This window comes from Nelusetta ayraudi, unplaced genomic scaffold (genome assembly GCF_046127955.1).
Source record: "Nelusetta ayraudi isolate G7.1 ecotype Tasmania unplaced genomic scaffold, CSIRO-AGI_Nayr_v1 ptg000059l, whole genome shotgun sequence".
NCBI lineage: Eukaryota > Metazoa > Chordata > Actinopteri > Tetraodontiformes > Monacanthidae > Nelusetta > Nelusetta ayraudi.
Genome location: NW_027466109.1, coordinates 4393043 through 4413131, shown reverse-complemented (window position 1 = coordinate 4413131; position 20089 = coordinate 4393043). Strand labels below are relative to the sequence as shown.

At 48.2% G+C, this 20089-nt stretch overlaps 2 protein-coding genes across 2 annotated transcripts in view; one reads left to right on the top strand and one right to left on the bottom strand.

Annotated features, from left to right (window-relative positions):
- Positions 1 to 20089, bottom strand: part of trabd2b (TraB domain containing 2B) — a 61708-nt gene that overhangs the window by 20060 nt on the left and 21559 nt on the right. Inside the window, exon 3 of the mRNA XM_076039654.1 lies at positions 2821 to 2967. Within this exon, the coding sequence (XP_075895769.1) occupies positions 2821 to 2967 (147 nt within the window). The remainder of the gene's footprint in view (positions 1 to 2820; positions 2968 to 20089) is intronic.
- foxd2 (forkhead box D2) overlaps positions 1 to 20089 on the top strand; it is a 122939-nt gene that overhangs the window by 96112 nt on the left and 6738 nt on the right. The gene's annotated exons all lie outside the window — the stretch shown is intronic.

The window sequence follows — 20089 nt, the reverse complement described above, 5'->3', positions numbered from 1 at the left end:
ATCTCCTCCAACACTACGCTGCATTTTTGCACACAATTTAACGTAAATTCACAAAATGTTAATTGCTCAGTACAGAAGGGTGGCATTTGGGACCCGACCTGTCGAGACGGTGCGCAGTCACGTCAGTCACTTTGCTTCACAGATCGTCCCTCATCGGAGAGAGACAGACAGAAAGCAGAGTTCACGCAGGTCCCTGTAGCCCGCAGCTTTGCGTTGTCTTTCTGTGTTTCTTCAGCGCGAATGGAGATCGACAGTGGAGATAGCGGGAAAGTGGGAAGTGCAACGGAGGGTGAGGCGCGGGTTGGGGGGGGGGGGATGGGACGCTCCATCATCCCCCCACGATGAGTGAGGTTAGCGTGAGTGTTTGGTGACGGGCTCTGCAGAAGCAGGCGGGGTCTGGGAGAGGTCAGGTCGGCAAAGCGCAGATAACTTATCGCAAGAGAAGGCCATTAGCTGCCGTGTATCCCAACCTGTACAGGAAATGAGGAGTGACAGGGAGATATTTCCTCCCTGCTTCATTACTGCTAGCGCTCAGCGCTCACTTGCTCAGTCAGTCTCTCTCTCTCTCTCTCTCTCGCTCTCCTACCAGGATTTTATTCTCCCATTGGTGATTTAGCTCTGAGGTTTTCTTCCTTTCCTGCTTCTCTCTTATTCTATTTCCATTTAAGGGTTATTTCTAGTGGAATAATTCATTTATTCCCAGCAAAACGGAAAAAATTGGAGTATTTCGATTACATTTGACCAAACACAACAATGCAGATGAGGATTAATGTACCTGGGGTAACTTTTTTTTTCCCTTCAACGTTTCTTTTTTCACTGGTCGGCCCGTCCGTCTCTTTCCCCAAAATGTTAGAAGGCCTAAACCATTCTTCACGGCCCATCATCAACCCCCCTCAGCTGCGAGGAAGATCGGAGGAGCCTCTGGATTATATCTTAATCCATCAGGAAACGGTTGCTTTCAAGGCTGCGAACATCTTTAGACACGTGCACACGAAAAATGAAACACCTGCTGTAGATCACCGTGGCGCACGCACCCCGGGCGCAGCTTGTGATTGCTTTAGCATGTGTTTGGGGGGGGGGGGGGGATGTTAATGTGTGTTAGCATGACTCGCGGTGCAGTTTGATCTGACAGGTGAAAACTCCGTCGTCACCGGAGGAAAGTCATGGATCGGAACGTGCAGAAAAACAACGGCGGGGATGATCGAACAGCAGATACGGGTCTCTCGGGGTGAGCAGAGGCACGTAGTGGTGAAGTGTGAAGTGTCGGCGGTACATCCGTCGTCTTGTTTCACGCATCTCTCCTGCAAATGGCTGCGTTGAGGATCGGGGGGAGGGAAACTTTGACACGGCATCATTGACTTTTTGGGGAGTTGCAGTAAATCTGCGTTTGACAGTGCAGATGGAGCGAGAGTCAGCAGATGCGTGCGTGTGTGTGTGTGTGTGTGTGTGTGTGTGTGTGCGTTATATTGAGTGGCCTTTTTGACAGCCAGAGGGGTCCCGGTGTGATGACTGATGGGTCGGCCATCACCGAGGCAGCAGAGTCCATGTTAGGAAGTTGGACGTTGGCTGGATGGTGTATTTACGGCCGAGCGCCGCGCTATTAAAGTGTCAGACGATCAAGTAACTGGAGATGGAGAGGGGATGGAGACGGGCGACGTGCAGGTTTGTGGAGCTGAGGTGCAAGCCTAAAAGTCTGAGGTGATGATAGCCTAATGGGGGCGAAGTGTGTATGAGTGGGTGCCAACTCAAACGGAGGGTCTGACAGGGTTGAGCGTTTTTGAATACCGTTACAGATGTTTCGGGTTAAAACCGTAGTAAAGTTAAGTAGCCGCCGCTCGGCACACATACTTGGCTGTGAGGCTCCGAAATCGGAGCATTCCTTTAGTGAAAAAATGAAACCCTCAAAACAAAATTAAAGAAAAAGAAAACATAAAAATCTGAAAAGACTCCCTTTCGCTTTAAATGACTTGTCTTGGCATGATGTCATTTTCCTGAGACAACATCAGGCGGTGAGCAAAAAGTTCCATCCGGAACCGATCCGATCGGCTTTTATGACAGTAATTAAAATTAGATCAAACAGAAGAAGCTTTGTATTTGAGTTCAATCAGGTCCCTTTTGTAAAATGCACAGTGCAGACATGTTACCAAACTACAAATGCAGGAAAAAGCAAAAGATTTGTATAAATTGGATAAAGTTACCTTGATGAAAGTATCGTTGTCACTACCAAAGCTTTAAAATTTATGGTTCCAAAATAACTTTTTTTAGTGTAGGTTCTGTACTAAGGAGATTGACTGAAAATATCAAGTCAGTATGAACTCATCAGCACACTGATGGTTGACCAGATAGATAGATAGACAGCTGGCTAGCTAGTTAGCTAGCTTGATAGATATACAGTATAGCTGGCTAGATAGATAGATAGATAGATAGATAGATAGATAGATAGATAGATAGATATATAGATAGATAGATAGATGTTGGATGCTTTGGCAATGTGAAATGATAACACCATCTTCACATGCTGGACAGACACCACTTGTTTTATGGCCTCCGTCTATTTTCTACCACCACTGATACTGCACAGAGGCTCCCAGGTTTACTGGAGCCAATCCCAGTCACCTCAGGCTGAAGGTGGAGGTTGCAGCCTGGACAGGATGTCAGTTCAACCCAGGGCCACGTAGAAAGACAAACCGTTCGCACCTGCGTTCGCACCTACAGAAATCTCGCTGAGAGTAAACTCTGCCTTGAAAATGAAAAGAGGGCAATTAATTTTTTTTGGCGCCTCCCCCCCTCCTGGCTAAATGAGGTGGCCTGAAAACTGACCTGTGAAGTGTCGTGGTTGAAGATGATGGAGTTGAGGTCGCCGCAGTTGTAGTGGGTAATGAGGTCTTCAGTGGTGTAGGAGCCCTGCAGGCTGCCCGCTCGGACGCCCTCGTGCTGCAGCAGCGTCTGGTTCAGGGCAAACAGCACCTGCAGGGGGAGATGAGGAGGGGGAGGAGGGGAGAAGAGGAGGGGTCACTTTGTACATCAACCTTCTCACTTTTCCAACGTTGCATCGGGAGGAATTCAACATGGTGCGAGAGAAAAAAGTGCGAGCACAGCCAGTGTTCCACTTTGAAAAAAACCCAACTAACTTCTAACGTGACCTGCGCGCACAATGAAAGCCTTTATTTTCAAGGCGCGGCTGAAATGTTCATTATTATTATTCCCGCTACTGGTTATTCAGCGTTTTCGTTTGTGCGGGGGGGGGTGTTTTCATATTCTTCCCACACAGGTGAGGGCCGACCGCAAGACTGCGTGGCTGAACTCCCGCACAGGAAGGGGGGAGGAGGTGAGGAGGAAGAAGAAAAAGAAGAGAAGGAGAAAATAATCCGTCTTTCCCCACCCTGCGCCCGGCCAGCAGGCCGTAAATTTTGCAACGACTATTAAAATCAAACGCAAAAGCCTCTTTAGGGAGAATTTATAGCATGTAGTCGCCTTCTGGCTCGGCGAGCTCGCAGCTGTCCAGCAGCAGTGGGGAGGTTGAACCTCCCGCCTCCTGCCTAAACCCCCGGCTGGCCGGACGACCGGGGCCGACGTGGCGCTCAGCGATCGGGCAGATTTCACACGGCTCGGCTTGACAGACGAGGCCCAAGTCGCTCGCTTGAGAGCCAGTACGACGCCGAGTTCGATGGCGGTCGGCAAAAAGAAAAAAAAAAAGAAAAAAAAACCTGAAGTGGATTTGAGGGGAAATACTGCAGGTAGGACGTCACCCCGAGAGGTTCGGGTGATTTGTGGAGCAGTTTAAGGCCGACGCAGCTGCACTGCACCACTGATTGAGCCTGGTGTCAAAAAAAAAGCCTGGCCTGTAACTCATGCAATTAAAACTGTGCATGGACGAAATGCCCGTTAACGTGCAGCAGGAAGGTTTGAACTCCAGGTGACCTCAACACGGGGATAATCTCCGTCAGCCTCGCCCTTCAGCTGAGGTCACCCTGCGCTAACCAGCCGCCTCTTGGCTGCTCTTTTTTTTTTTTTTTTTTTTTTTCGCTCCTTTCCTTGATGCAGAGAGACAGCCGATGGCCGAACACCACTTCCCATTACCCCTCCAGCCTGTCTTGTTTGTTTCCCCTTTGACCTCCGATGCTCATCCATCTTCTTCTCACATTTTCTATTCTCTGCAGGCATGAGCCGAGCCGAGCCGAGCCGAGCAGAGCCGAGCCGATCCTGCGATGCGCTACGCTGGGCGTGTTCCTTCACGTTTTGTTTTTTTCCCCTCTGCCGAGCCATCACCCTGCCGCTGGGCAAAACTTCTCAAGAGGCAGCTCTCTGTGTTGTTGTTGACAACGCAAAAACAAACAAAAAAAAACTTTATTGCCACCTTTGCGCGTTTTCAGCCAAGCTCTGGGCTTTTATTTCTGCATTATGCAAGAGTTTTACGGTTTCGAGGTTAAGAGTTATGGTTGTGTGCGATGCCAGACCAAGCGGTGTTGATAGCCGGCCTTCTGCAGAAGCTCTTTCCTCTTTTATTATTTCAAGCGTGGAGACAAACGCAGGCCGGACGACAGAAGGCGCATCCGAGCCTCGCCGGACCGCCGGCGTGAGACCATATGAGTTTCCACCGGTCGCCCGGTCCTTGACCCACAGGGCCAGCCGCCATCATCCATTTCTCCCCGGCTCCTCCAAGAGAAACACCAGAGCCCAGAGCTGGCAGAGAACACACACCTGCCAGACAGCCAGAGACGCTGCCAGCTTCCAGTGCAGTTTCCCATTACACGGAAAACTGCAGCAGACAGGACAAACCTGGAGGAGGAAGAGTGGAGCAGCAGAGAAGGGGAAGAGAGAGAGATATGTGTATGTGTGTGTGTGTGTGTGTGTGTGTGTGTGTGTGAGAGAGAGAGAGCGAGAGAGAGAGAGAGAGAGAGAGAGGCAGGCTGCTTGCGTTGTTAAGGCAGTAGTTATTCCAATATTGTCTGTCTCCAGGGGAAAGCACATCTCTGCAGCTGTAGCCATGGCGTCTAAATGAAAGAGCACGTCAGTCAGAGCAGGGGGGAGGGGGGGTGGGGGCGTGAGGGGGACGGCGCAAACATTCCGCATGTACGCTTACGCGTGCGAACGTGCACGTTGACGGGCAGAATGGCTGTTCCCATGCTGAGGAGCTCCTCAGACGCTGCCCCCCCACATCCCCCACCCCGCCGGCAGCCGTCACCGATTCCCGGGTCTCTTCCACCGTCCTCGCCGCCCGATATGTGTGTGAGAAACTCTGGTTCAATCTAATTAAATGAAAGAGTTTATAAGAGCAAAGCTGGATGGCGCTCGGCGCTCAGACGGCCTTGAGTGCGTCGCTCTAGCGACTAGCGAGAGCCGAAGAGAAAACAGGCGAGGAGAGGAGGGGCGGGGAGCAGGGCGGCAGTTGGAACGGCCTCCTCTGGGGTAAGGAGGGGAGTTGCACAGATTTTTTGAAGAATATATTTCAGGAAAAAAGAGGTCATTTAACAACTTGTGCATTTATGAGAGCGGCTGTTAAATCCCCGACGTTTGCTCACAGCATTCTTCGTTTGTTTGAAGCTGGAAGGGTCGGAAGCCGTGAGCGATGACAAGGTGCCGAGAAAGAGTCGACTGCGTCGCACCTCTTTTATCCCTCCTTGAAATGGCAATGGAAGAGTGTGAGTGGCCGGTCGGAGCTCAGCGGCTGAGTGGCAAGAGTGTGAGAGAGTGAACTCTGGCAGAAGGGAAAGTGCGGGTGTCAAAATCGTCTTTTGGTAAAGTAAAAAAAAAAGAAAAAGAAAAAACAATCATGTGTGTCTCGTTTAGAATAAACACAGAGCTGTAAAATTGCAGATTAAAAAGAAAAAAACATCCGCCTTCAACCAATAAATCTTTTTTTTTTTTCCCCACTACATCCACTGTGTTGAAACAACATTTTTAATTTCTAGAGGCATTACTCTCACTTTTTGTAATTTGCGGAGCGAAACAATGAGGGGCTTGTCCGCGGCCTCGTAAAGCGTCAGAGGGGAAGAAATCACAAAAGGGAAAGCGAGCGGTGCGAAGGAGACAGGGAGCAGATAACAAAAGCCAGAGAGAGCTGGAAGTGTGAGAGAATGGCATCAGACAAACAAGGCCTTGTTCCAGCAGAGAGGAGCATGTGCTGCGCAGATGGACGGGATTCTTGCCGGTGCACCCGGCAGAGTTCAGGTTAGGTGGTAAACAAAGCCGGCCATGTGTCGGGTCAGGTGGAGCCTACCGGCGCTGAAGATCCTTTCTACAAACACGCTATCAATGAAGCAATTTAATTCTCCCACTCTGCGCCAGGTTCCAGCTTCCAAGCGTGCAGATCAGGCCACCTGTTATTAGCTCTTCAAAAGGCTGTATTTAACTTATTTTCGGCTCTTTGGTTTCCATCCTGGACTCCAGTGGAGCAGCCACACAAAAGTAATTATTACAAAAAAAAAAAAATAAATTACATAAAAATTCTTCGATGGTTCTCCAGAAAAGAGCATATTTCGCCCTCTGTTTATCGCTTCCATTTGGCTTCAACTTCCTGCTCAAACAGATGTTTTGTTGTTGTTGTTCCTTCCTCATGTTTGGCAGTAGGCAAAACAAGTAACCTGGGAAACGTATATGTTCCCTTTGTGAGTGCACAAACGACTGATTTCCAGGTTCACATGTATCAGAGCACCTCTTCTAAAAAGTGGAGCAAGAAAACTAATAAAAGACCATTGAACCAAGTGGCTTTTTACACATCTTCTGTGGGAGGCCAGTGGCAAGACACGGATTGAAGGACAAAATAGCACCGAAGTGGACCCTTCACACGGCCACTCTTACGTGCCTTGCTTCTGTGAGCGGTCAAAATCAGGCATCTAAAATCTAAAACTCCAACGTGGGATCTCTCCCACAGCAATGCAGCATTTCACAAAAAAACAATAAAAAAAATAAATTTGAGAATTCTGTGCCAGCAGCTTTATGAGGCTTCTATTGTCTGAACCTTTGCCTCGAATGGGAGTTAACTGTTACCAGGCTAATGGCAGCAGAAAAAGCCTCATTCCAGTGTTAAAAACACCCGCTGAAATTAAACAGAAGCAGTTATGAACTTATTAAAGAACAAAAAAAAAAAACTTGATGAACCTAATGAATTAACAAGAGCGGCCGCTGGGCCGCTTCGACTCCTCGCTGCCACTTTATCTCCGGCACCAGACGAAGAAAAACAGCGCGACGGTTTCCAGGAGGGCACATACGTTCCGCTCGGCCGCCCTCGCCTCCCTGAGAGCCCGGTTTGTGTTTCATCGTCTGAGAAAGAGAAGAGCCGGGCCCTTGACCCGGGACACGCACTGCTGGCTGCCCCCACCCCCGCCACACCACCAAACCCCCGCCGGGCCGCGGACGACGGGAGGGGATTGGGTTCGCAGCACCCTGGGGTGACTGGAGGGACGGAGGAAGGGAGTTGAAATAACATCCAGGGCAGCCTGGGAATAGGAGACGGGCGATACAGCTCATCCCTGTGCACCCCCCCAACGCCCTTCGCTACCCCTAAAAAAAGGAAGCTGGGCACCCAGATGGGCGCTCTTCTTCATGGCCGGTCGGAAAATCAGAAAAGAATCCGTCGAACACAAACGCCGCAGTGTCCGTTTCTTTCTTATCTCAGTACGACTGCAACACTTGGATGAGCAAACTACTTAAAGGAGAGATAATATTTTTTTTTTTAAAAAAAGGCAGCTGTCATCCTATCTTTTCCGAGACGCACCTTGAATACATTAGTGTGACGGTGGGGGGGTGGGATTGTGTCACCACGGCCTCCCGCGTCAGAGCCGTCTGGACGATGTCGTGCGATGGCCTCCCTGTCGTCTCCCGCGGTTTTATCAACATCGTCCCGGAGACGAGGGAATCGCGTAACCTGTCCAAGGGCTCTTTTAAAAGGCAAGGATTTACTGGAGGGAGGAGTGGGGGTGGCGGGGGGAGGGAAAAATGTCAAAAATGCCTCGACTGTGTGACCCCCGACGTCGGGAGCGCTGCCAGGAGGCTTTTTAACAGTCCTGCGGCGCTTTCTCCTTCCTTTGAGCGTCGTCCGCTCGCTCGCTCGCTCCTCCAGGAGGTTTTCGGGGAGCAGCTCTCGGCGCTCCTCACATCTGGCGCGAGGCAGACTCCACAGCCTCGTTAATGCGCATGTTGCTCACCGGCACGTGTGCGCTCATACGCACAGGCGCGGGTTCGCACCTAAACAACCTGGCCAAGATCAGAAGTACTTCCAATCAATGCACCTTTATTCGAACTTTGTGAGAAAAACAAGAAGTGCGTTTCTTGTGGAAAGTCTTGTTTTTGTGTTTTTCCTTTGCCTCCACCTCCTCTGCCCCCCCCCCCCCCCCCCGCCGCCACTTCCTGTCCCCTCGCCCCTCTCCACTCTGCCTTTCTGACTCACTAAGTCGCTCCTCAGCTCGCTCTGCCTCCTGTCTCAGCGGAGGAAATCCAGGGATTACCAGAGGAACAATCCCAGTGGCAGAGGCCTGCTGCTCCCGGCTCCTGCCAGAGAAATCCCGCTATTCTTCCACCTTCTCTTTGCTTCCGTCCCGACTGAAATTTCCTTTCTGGGGCAGCGGGTGAAGGATCCAGGGATGGGAGATGGAATCGCAAGACCTCCAGACGCGCAGCACTTCTTTGTCTTTGCCTTATTTAGCCTCTCCTCCGCTTGCTGCTCTTGACTTGTTCTTCTGCCTTTGCCCCAATAAAAGTCGACCTGTGTGCAGCCCTTCAGGGCCTGGAGCTCCTGTCGCTTCGCAATAAGTCTCCGGGGGCCGGGGAGTGTGGGTGTCACCCCCTACACTTGTCCACAAATAAACCCCGCTGTATGACTTGGCTGAGCCGCCGCTGGGCCGGTCATCCCCGGCTTTCCTGTCTAGCGCCCAGAAGAAAAAAACAAAACAAAACAAAGAAAATAATAAAGTATCACTCGATCCGAAGCGGGGGGAAGAAAAAAAAAAAAAGCACACAGCTGGTCTCTCTTCGTAAACAGCCACAAGCAAAAGGTGTGGGCTGTGGAAGGGGCCGTTGGAAAATTACAGAGGGAAATTGTGCTAATTTTTGTTTTCTTTCAACATCAAGGCCCCCGGAGCTGTTGGCCGTAACGAGTCTGCGCGTCAACGTTCAAGGACGAAACGTTTTCCCTTTTTTATTTTCGCTGCACGGAGCGTAATAGTATATTCTGGAGGTATTAAGTTATCGTCTCATATCTCTCATGAGCCTCGTTACGGCTGCATTCCAAGGACTAATCCCGGCATCAAATGTTGGTGAATATATAGGCAGAATTTTACCACCCACGAGATACTTATTAGTGCCAACACATTCTGGGAAATAGAAGAGATAAAATTCGAGTAAATGATCAGAACAATTAAAATTTATAGGATTTTTTTTTAGAGGCAAAAGAACACAAAAACACTAAATAAATCAAGTATGGAAGACAGCGCAATGAAACATCATCAGTGTTGATGGTGTCAGATGAGTCGAGACATGATAGGAATAAAAACTTAGTTGCCAGGTGCATATTTTCAATCTAATTACCAGACTGTCAGTTTTAGCACACATATAAACGAGGTGGCCCGGATGAAAGCAATGATCTCACCCACCATCAGGCCCATCACTCCCGTTATTGTTAGAGAACCCAGATTAAAGGGCTGTTTACACCAGATCAGGTCGTCCCAACCTGCGCTCTATCAAAACTCTTTCGCCTCTGACGCCACAGCCTCTGCTAATCCCGACACCTCTCCCGGCTCCGCTGTTTTTATCCGAGAGAAAACTTCTCGTCGGAATCCAACGGATTTAACCCGTCACCCGTTATGATGTGTGATGCTATCCAAACCAGATGCGCCGGGTTTTCTCCGCGCCGCGAGGACGGAGCCGGCATTGAATGCGAGCGCGCACGTCGAAGCTTGGCCCCGACTCCTCTCTCTTATCTCCACCATTCTCCTTAGGGTCCCAGTAATGTCTTTAGACAGAATAAATCCCAAAGAATGATTTGTCTTCTGCAAAGTCCACATCTAAAGTCCGGCAGAAACACGAGAGTCGCACGTAATCTCCTGCATGGTAGAGAAACTGAGTGGGGGGAACGGAAATGGATTGAGTTTGAGAAAATAGCAAACGTCCAATAGTTTGCCGGCCCGGGTGACTGCAGCCTGCAGATGGGAGATTTGTGTGTGTGTGTGTGTGTGTGTGTGTGTGCAAGTTCTGCATGCATGCCTTCAGTCATCACACATCGTTCCGATAATATTCATATGATGCAAAGCCAAATGGGCTCAAACTTTTCTTTCAAATAAATCACCATTGCCTGTCTGCTTTGTGTGTGTGTGTGTGTGTGTGTGTAGATGCGTAGGTGTGTAATTGTGTGTGTTAGCCAGCGTGCGAGTCTGTTTTTTGCACCATTGACAGGTAGTTTGGATTTCCCCCTGAGGAGCCGACTTTGGTAGCATGGAGCGCGATGTAGCAGACCATAAAGAACGGCATACTTCCGTGATATGATTGAGACGTTATTTACGTGCGCAGTAACATCTGCCCTAAGCCACGAGACAAGCAAAGAATGGGGGGAGGGGGGGAATAGAAAGAGGAACGAAGGTGGAAACACGGAAGGGACGACGATGAGGTGAGAAAGATGGATTAAAGTTAGACAACGTGTTTAGGGAAGTGGAGAGAAAATACAATACAGAGGGTGGAGAGAGTGATTGAAAATATGGAAGATCCAGACCCAAATGTGAGGCCAGATGGTTGCAGTTATTTAGAAAAAGGTAGAGAGAAGAAAGGAAGGAGCCGAGCGGCTGCTGCCGAACAGGTCTGGAGAGCAGCTGGACATTTTTGTCCTCGGACCATCTCCCTTTCTCCATACATCCCGCACTCCGTCTTCGACTTAATGGTTTAGTAACATAAATAACTAATCGGCCAATCACATGGCAGCAACTCGCTGCGTTTAGGCATGACTTGCTGAAGATCAAAGCGAGCATCAGAACGGGGAAGAATTTCTTCCGGCCGACCGAAGGAACTTTGAACGTGGTCGTTTATTTCATTAACTTTTGTTTACTCAGGCAGAACAAATTCTTATTTACAAACGCTGCCGTGACGGTTTGCTGGACCGTGTATTTCACCACCTGCTGCCGATCTACTGGGGCTCTCGCCACATCACAACCATCTGCAGGGTTTACGGAGGACGGTCCCCAAAAAAGGGAAAATATCCAGTGAGCGGCAAGTTGACGCCGGGGGTCAGAGGTCAGAATGGGCAGACCGGCTGGAGGCCACCAGCAGGGCAACAGCGACTCAGAAAAAACCCACTGGCTCAGCATTTCGGAACACCTCCGACCCGGAAGCAAGAACGCATTCACTGACCACACGCTCAAAAGGTGAACCTATTTTTATTTATTTATTTCATTTCATCTGTTCAGGTTAAACAAAACAACTAAACACAAACATTCCTCTGAATAAAAAGGAGCAAAAAGAATAATAATCTGATATTATCTGCCCCGTTTTTGTGGCCTGTGAGTGTGAAACTTTGCTTCCATGGTCTGAACCCCTCTGTCCCAGATCTCCCTCTGCCCCCAAACCCCTTTATGATAAAGCTCTTGATTACACACTCCTGCAGCAGCCCCCTCCGATCCATCTGTCTGTTCTTTCATCTGATGCCGGCTCCCCTTCCACCACCATCACTGATCTTTGTTTATTCAGCTTTCATGTTTCCTTCCTCTTTCCTGCGCCTCTGTTTCTTCATACGCGTCGCAACTAGCATCTAGCAACTAGCATCTAGCAACTAGCATCTAGCAACGCAAAACTCTCCGCACACGTGCGTGGCGGCGCTGTTACTCGCCGCCACTGCGATCAGACAAGCCGGGGCTGGCCGATCGCACATGCCCTCCTCTGTCTTTCGCTCCCCTCCCCTCGCTCCCCATCTGCCACGACTCTCTCCGGCTCGGCACTGAAGCTAACGCGACGTAATCCCACACAAGGCCGCCATTTCACGGCAAATCAGCAAGAGAAATGTTCAATTTCATGCAGGCCTTTGCAGCCTGCAGAGACAGAGACCAAGTAATGTATACCTTGCAGGCACAGAGAGGGACAAGAACCGCGTGTGTGTGTGTGTGTGTGTGTGTGTGCAGGTTTGTGTTTGTTAAATGAAGGCTTTTCGGGGGGAAATCACATGAGCGCGCCACTCTGTCATCTCAAAAAGTTCTGTCAGCACATCTGTGAGGAAGCGGTCCAAATCATTCGGCTGATGAGATCAAGCTGGCGAGGACGCAGCAGCGAAAGGAGACAACGTAGCGCGCACTGACGGACACGCTCAACCTCCCCGGCTACTTGCTGAAGCGAGGCCTGCCAGCGCTTAATGTCTGCGGGAGCAGCCGACAGCAGACTTCTGATGTGTTTGACAGAAATAAAAAGAAGTTTTGGAGGGTTTTTGGTGCTTTTTTTCTTAAGAGTTGAGGAAAATGTTTACTGCCTGCATGACAGGAGGGGAGAGTCACCCCCCGCAGTGCCACTTTATGTCTGCCGTAATTTTACGAGTGGACCTGTATAATTTTTACACATTTTATACGCCGGGGACGATCCAAGAAGTGTTCCGAGGGCTCCGCCAACAAGAAAGTAGCGCACCTTCCAAAAAATGTAAAGAAAAACAGACATATATCTGCCTAAAGAGCTCAGATGAGCCTGTGCTTTGGGAGAGTTTTGCGCGCGGCTGCATGCTAAGCTAACTGTTGGTGGTCGCAGGTGAGAGCCTTCAAAGTTGCAGGCTGGCTGCTTGTTTTATTTTTTTTTTTTTTTCGCGCTCCGTCCACACCCAAACACAAACAATCACATGCATGCCGGCCATATGAGACTCCCCCCTTCCCCGCGTCTCGTGTTTCTCCTTCCGCTGGAATGAAAAGCAGATGAAGTGCAGACCAGCGATGTTCCAGGCTTCACACAAGCGTCCGGACCGGCGGTGGGAACCTGGCTCGCCACGGTCGGACGGTCGCCATCTTCCACATCTAAAGAGTTTGATGGCACTGAGAGGTAGACGGCGCCTTTTAGGAGGAGGAGACGAAGTGAGAAGAAAAACAATGTGGCAGCTGAGCGGAGAGGAAAGTGTCAGGGTGGAAACGCGTGTTTATGCAGAGGCTTCGCTGTCTGGCGATGAACTCCTGGTGTTGTCGGACGTTTCACTTGCACATCGCGCACGTCATCGGTGGAACATCTGAGGGGCAGGTGTTGAAAAGTTGACATTCAGGGCAATAAAGTCGTCTTTAGAGCGCTTAGTACGTACATACTTTTTTTTTTTTTTTTTTTTTTTTTTTTCTTTACTCAAGTACGTATTTCTGTTCCTAGTGTGTTCTGCTTTGAAATATCTGCATTTTCCACAGGCCGGTCATCTGTCACAGGCTTGCTTTGCACCACTGTCAGCTAACGTCATTGAGGACGAGCTCAAGAGACGTGGACGGCACAGTAACAGTCGACCCCATCGGTTTATCCGTCAACGCAGACCCACAAGGCTGACCGGAGAGAAAATGGGACACGACACATGGCTGCTCAACAGGCAGAACAGAACAGTTCTGGCATGGAAGAAAAAAAAAATTTGCAGCCAGACATTCCTCCTCTCTGGCCTGTTTCAAAAGAAATGTCTGAGGTTGTTGGCTCCAAGACTCGGCCTTGCCGATTTCTCTAATGTTCTTCTTCTTCTTCTTCTTCTTCTTCTTCTTCTTCTTTTTTTTTTATCAGGAAATGTGATTTTGAATTTTGTTAGTAGAGTTAGAACAGTTGAAATCTAATAATCTTCACATTATTAATAAGATGTAGGCTTGGCTTTCCAGAAATAGGCTGATTTCCTCTGTCCTTACACTGTTGAGGCGTCGTATTTTACTTTTACTGAATTAAAACTGGAATTGGTGATTGTAGATTTGGTTTTTAAGTATTTTTTTTTTTTATCCAAGAAGTGCCATTTGAGTACAGAATGTAGGTACTTTTGCCAGAAAAGCTGAACATTTAACATTTGAGTGGTTTAATAAATCTGCACAACAGCACAATATCCACAATATATACAAATCTTGTAACATTAAGTGAAGCATGTTCAGAATTCCAATAAATAGAGGGTTGATTCAGGACTTTACCAAAAGAACATCAACCCACTACAAGATCTCCTGAATCAGCAAATCGTTTTTAGGACTTGTAATGTCGTTTTTTCCTGAGATGTCAGGTGATCTTTAACCTCTGACTCTTTTCATTTTCACGTTTAAAAGTGGATTCATGTCGTTTGGAGAGTAGCCAGAGGTCTCCGTCGGTGCTACTTTTGTTACTGGAGACACATTTGGCGTCGCAGCTCTGCAATTAATCAAAAAACCTGTTCGTCATCGCAAGCTAGGCAGACATCAGAGCCAATCCAGAAAAACTAAACCAAGGACGAATTAATCATGTTTACGAGGGACCCATAAACGAGTCGGCCTGCATCATCAGAGCAGCTTAATCAGCGCCGACGGCAGGGAGGCTGGATGACGAGAGAGACAAAGAGAGAGAGAGAGAGAGAGAGAGAGAGAGAGAGAGAGAGAGAAAAATAAATGCATTTTTTCCCCCTGCGTGCTTGCTTGTGTTTGTGTGTGAGAGACACAGAGAATAGAGACGAGGGGGGAAAAAAACATTTTGTGTGCAGGCTGGAGAGACGGAGGCAGGGACGCCAACATGGAGACAGAGAAAAACAAACAAACAGACAGGAATGCTTGTTCACAGAAGCTGCGAGTGGGAGGCGGTGAAGGCAGCGATAGGACGGGGGGAAGAGCTTTCCGACGCTGCTGAGGTTTTGAGGTGGAGGGCTGAGTCCTGGAAGGCCACAGGAGACGCTGCCTTTTAATGACTCTGATATTAAGCTTCTGAATGCGGTTCAAGGGCTCCTATTATGAAAAAGTGACTTTTTCAGCGCTTAAACATCTCTTATTTTCTTGTCTTTTTGCGTTACTGGCATGCCAACTAACGCACCAAGTACGAAAGACGAACACTTTCTACATGGGCTAACTTTTTCCGAGTTACTGCGCCAATTTCGCTCAACTTTGTACATCATAAGCCGACCTGATTATCGTAGTGATGTCTCTGAAGGCTTACTTTGTGAAATTAGCTCTGTTAGCTCTGTTCTTAGCACAAATTAGCTCTGAAGCTTTGATTTGTGCAGACCAAAACGGGTTAACGGATTGACCGACTGCACCTAAAAACACTAAAAAAAACAACAACAAATTTTTAAATTAGAAACAACCGCAATGTCTCCCTTCCACTAAACCAAAGACTAAACCATGAATCTGGAACAATGGCAGACAGAAACAATGCAAGGTGTGTGCGCACTGATTAGGAGCAACATTCCTAGCATTAGCAGACACATTTTGCATTCACACAGTAGGACTGCATGGAATGCTAATTTGGAGGGGGTGAATTGTTGTTAAAATGTATTAATATTTCATTATATACATATATTAACATATATACATAACATACACATTATGCATACAACTTCAGGTAAGTTTGTGACAAGATTAAAGTGTATTTTTCTTGTCGACGCAGCCGTCTCTCTCTTATCGTCTGTTGACCCTCAGCTCCGTGGAGAACAGCTTGTTCTATTCTAGCTTCACCATGGAGTTGAATTACACCAGGTCTGCTCCACACATGATTTTAGAAGTGCTCATCAGTCACTGACACGCATGTCACTGACAAGTTTTATGGTACTTTGTCACATTCTTGGCCATTCATTAACGACTCTGTCGTCTATATGTTATCGTGGCTCTGTTGCCGCTGGTGTCTTTCAACCTTCAGCCACCGTGTCTGGAACTTGAGTGGAGCATACTTAAGATCAACACACAGGCTAAACGGTTTCTCTTTCTGTAACTGCGTCTGTAACTCAGGACCGCTCACTAAATCTCTGTGAAACACAAACAGTGAGGACGGCAATTTATACACACAGCACGGCATTAATGCCAAGTTAAAATGTGCCGCCCTGGCAAGGAACATGTAGGTAACTAGCAGATACAGGGAGGATACACGAACATGTTAGCTAGCTAACTGATTCTAGCTGGGTTGCTAGGTCTAAGTCAGCTGACTAGCAAGTGAATGACATTGCTCAGCTTCCAACAAACAACCACGTGTCCGTTGTTCCAAATAAAGATTTTTCTTTGGACTATGCTTGAACAGTACACAGTATTTTATGTTCTTCTCGGTGTAGAAGCATTTTTTTCGCCTCTTGGAAATTGCAAAAGGCACAGATAATCCCCACCAATTTTCAATCTACAGCCGACCCTACATAGCACTCAGCCCTATAGACTCCCAGCTAAAAGGGGTCTTGGCAAAAAAAGAAGTCCAAAATGATGAAGTCTCTGATTGCTGCCTTGAATAGTTTTAGCACCCGTACCCTCTATTAAGAAAAACATTGGGTTTTGGACCATGTCTCAGCACAGCCCCCCCCCCCCCCCCCCCCGACAGAACAGCCAGTGGGATAGAGTCATAATTTGGAGCGAAGAGTGAGAGTACAGTAGATGTGTATTTGTAGGTAACTACATGCGTCTGTGTGCGCAACCACCTCCCCCTCCTCCAACTGTGCCTTGTGTGTGTGCTGATGTGTGTTTTGTGCACCCAGCAGCGGCTCAAGGGCAGACTTAGGCAGCCATGCTGAGGTTTTGTGGTCGCACAGACTAAGAGATCACAGGATTGTGGCTTTAAATGGGCCGCAAATCATCAAACAGGCCACACGGACGGAGAGGAATGCCGGAGCCGGCGAAAGAGAGAGGGAGAGGGATAGAAAAAAAATTTGCAGCCACTGCAGATTCTGTCTTTCCTGAACTATAAGTCTAGTGAAGACAAGGAACAGCCAGTAAAGGACTTCCAGTGGAAACTAGCGAAGAGAGGAGCAGAAAATTAACGCATGTTCTTCGTCCTACAAAATCTTTTTATGAAACATTCAGTGAATGTTGGTATATTCTCCATTCTTGGAGAGTAAATTTAGACATTGGATTTCTCAGTTTTATATTCTTCTTCATTTTCCAGTAGGTTAAAACGAATTTTTACAGCAGCATCTGCACGAGCTGTATACCAAAACAAACCAGTGCAGGTATTTCCTCACTTAACCTGAAACTCCACTGAGAAGGCAAGGATATAACCATTACTGTCACTATTTTGAAAACTTAGGTACTGTACGTATCTTAGTTTAAGTCTTGGGTATATTTTTCCAGTACATTTCATTGCAACTTGGGCTTCCAATTCAGCAGGCTGAATCATCCTTGGCATCGAACGCTAAACAGAACAATAGTGTTCCGTAATTTAAACAACAATTTGGCAGCCACCATTTCTGCAAGTTGTCCAACTTAAAAAGATGAGCGAGGTCTGTAATGTTCATCATAGGTACACTTCAACTGTAAGAGATAGAATGTAAAAAACAAAATCCAGGAAATCACATTGTTTGATTTTCGTAGAATCAATTGACAAACAGCATAGAAAAAAGCATACCCTGAGGAACAGGTGCGTAGGAGGAGGGCGCCACCCCAAAGCCATCCACAATCAAACAGAAGCTCCCGCCCACATGTTCAGCTCTCTGTCTCCTTTTTTTTATACAAAAAAAGAATTGTTTTTATATCAAAAAAGAACAAAAGAGAGACAGAGAGCTGAGCAGTGGGGGAGCTTCTGTTTGATTGCGAAATAATTCATTTGTATAATCTTGCAAGTATTTAGCACTTACAAACATGCAAGAGCTCTGACCCTCACATGCCCCTTTTCTTCCTTATTAAGAAGCTCTCCTACCCTCCAATCGTTAAAAATATATATTTTTGACCCGAAATGAAAATCCACTGCCTGCTGATCTGTACACATTTTCAGTTGCTTTTATTCAGAGTGACCCTGCTGAATCTCTCCAAGTGCCTCAGTCCAAGCGGCGTCTTTACGGTCTTGGCCTGATCTGAGTGCTATCTCCTCATCAGTGCCTGCAGGCCACCGCCCTGTCCAAAGTGGCTTTGAAGCCGCGGACAGGCATTCTCCCTCCAACACACACCTCGTTTCAGTAAGGCCACGCTTTCACCGCAAAGAAAACTCTTTCCCAGCGAGGCTGCTCTGTGTTTCCTGCGCTGCTTCTCAGCGGAATCATATATTTTCGATGACATGCGCTCCGAGGACGCCGTCCAACCTTTCGACAAAACTCGTAACAAACGCTCAGCTGTCAATACAAGCGTGACTGGGGGCCGCTGTCCAAACATCGCCGGTTATTTTCTTTCAGTCAAACTGTCGGTGTCACAACAATCCTCATCAGCAGGAGGATTTTTATGAGATCACCCTTGGTTTGACACCAGCTACACGTCACTCCTGACAGCGAGGGAGCGCACGAGTCAGCGATGAGGCGCTGGTGTGTTGCTTCAGATATGAAGCGCGCGCACACATACACACGCACAGATGTTAAGGTCACTGAAAACAATATCTGTCAAAGTTGATCGAGTGGAGACGGAGCCACATCAAGCAGTGCCTCCGTCTGTGTGTGTGTGTGTGTGTGTGTGTGTGCGTGCGTGTGTGTGCGTGTTTCTCCCCGAGTGTTTATGAGATCTCTTCCATGCGTGAATGTGTGCCAGTGACCCGATCATCAGCGTGTGGTTACGGGTGAGTAGCCGTGGTTACACTGGCTAAGCACACACACACACACACACACACACACACACACACACACACACACACACACACACAGACACACACACACACACACACACACACGCACACTCACACTCACGGGGCGCTGACAGAGTTCGGCGATAGAATAAAAGCAGAAGGGGGAGGGAAAAAAAAAAAAGAAGAGAGGGAGTAGAGAGATTTGCACTCGGCAGCTTCCACAAAATAAATATGCTAAAACAATTGTTGCAAAGGTCGTCACAAACAATGAAACGCTTGCTGGTGTAAACACGCTCGCGCACACAAACAATAAGGGAGATAAAAGACTTTCCAGAGCTAACAAAAACACCCCGGAGCTCACAGTCGCCGAGGGTTTACCGTTCTTCAACTGCCAAAACAATATTTACCGCCACCAGAAACTAAACATCCATCTCCTTTCTTCTTCTCCTCCTCCTCCTCCTCCTCTTCTGCCTCGTCTCCATCTCCCTTTTTCCACCAGTCTCATTTCCTCTCACTACCAACCCCCCTCCCTCACCCCTCCGACTCCTCTGTCCACACCCCGGCACCCCCCACCTGGTTCATTTAAAGCCAGGCAGAGGGTTGCCGTGGCGACCGGTCCTGGGAGGTGGGTCAGCAGCGGGCCACAGAGGCCCCTTTCTCAACCTCCCGTCTCTGGGGTGTGAGAGGGTGAGGGGGGACTTCACGCTTTTGTTTTTTCTTACCTCAAAAAAGGCGTGATTCTCAGACAAGATCTGTAATTCTCTATATTATTGCAATTATTATTATTATTATTATTATTATGAATAAAACTATGAGCTGGTCAATCACAGAGGAGAGCAGTGGTCCATGTTAAAAAACAAGCCCCTGGTTGCCAGAACCCCGTACAGGAGGCACTCGTCACACTCGAGCGTTCAAGTGTCCACTCGTCGAGTGTGTGAGTGAGTGTGGGGTGAGCTGAGGCAGGCGGGTGGCGGGAGAGACAAAAGCGCAGGGAGGCGGTGGTGGTGGTGGTGGTGGAGGGACGGGTGGGAGTGGGGCAGTCAGTGGTCGTGACACACGGGAAAATGACTTTTACGAAAGAAAAAAAGAAAAAAGTGACTCATCCTCCCCGTGATGAAGGTCCTGCCGTTCTCACGCTTTCCAAGAAAAAGAAGAAGAGGCTCTTCGACCCAGCAGGGACGGAGAGCAAAGACGGAGAGAGCGAGTTGGAACTGGGCCAGGCTGGGTTCCAGATGTAGTGTAGGATATTTTTTTTTTGAACTGTACAGCTCTTCTCCTCTGTGTGACAAATGGCAGCAACTCACTGTAACTCACTGTTGTACTCAACTTTTGTCGGTCATGAATTATTTATTTAGACCGCACATTTCATCTTTAAATTTCTTCTCTCAATATATATATTTTTTTTAATACAAGGTTTTTCTTTCTATCCGCCGACATCTGCTCTCTCGGCGCTCGCAGCCGAGAGGCCGTCTCCTCTTCATCGCCGTCGCTCCGGTCGTCC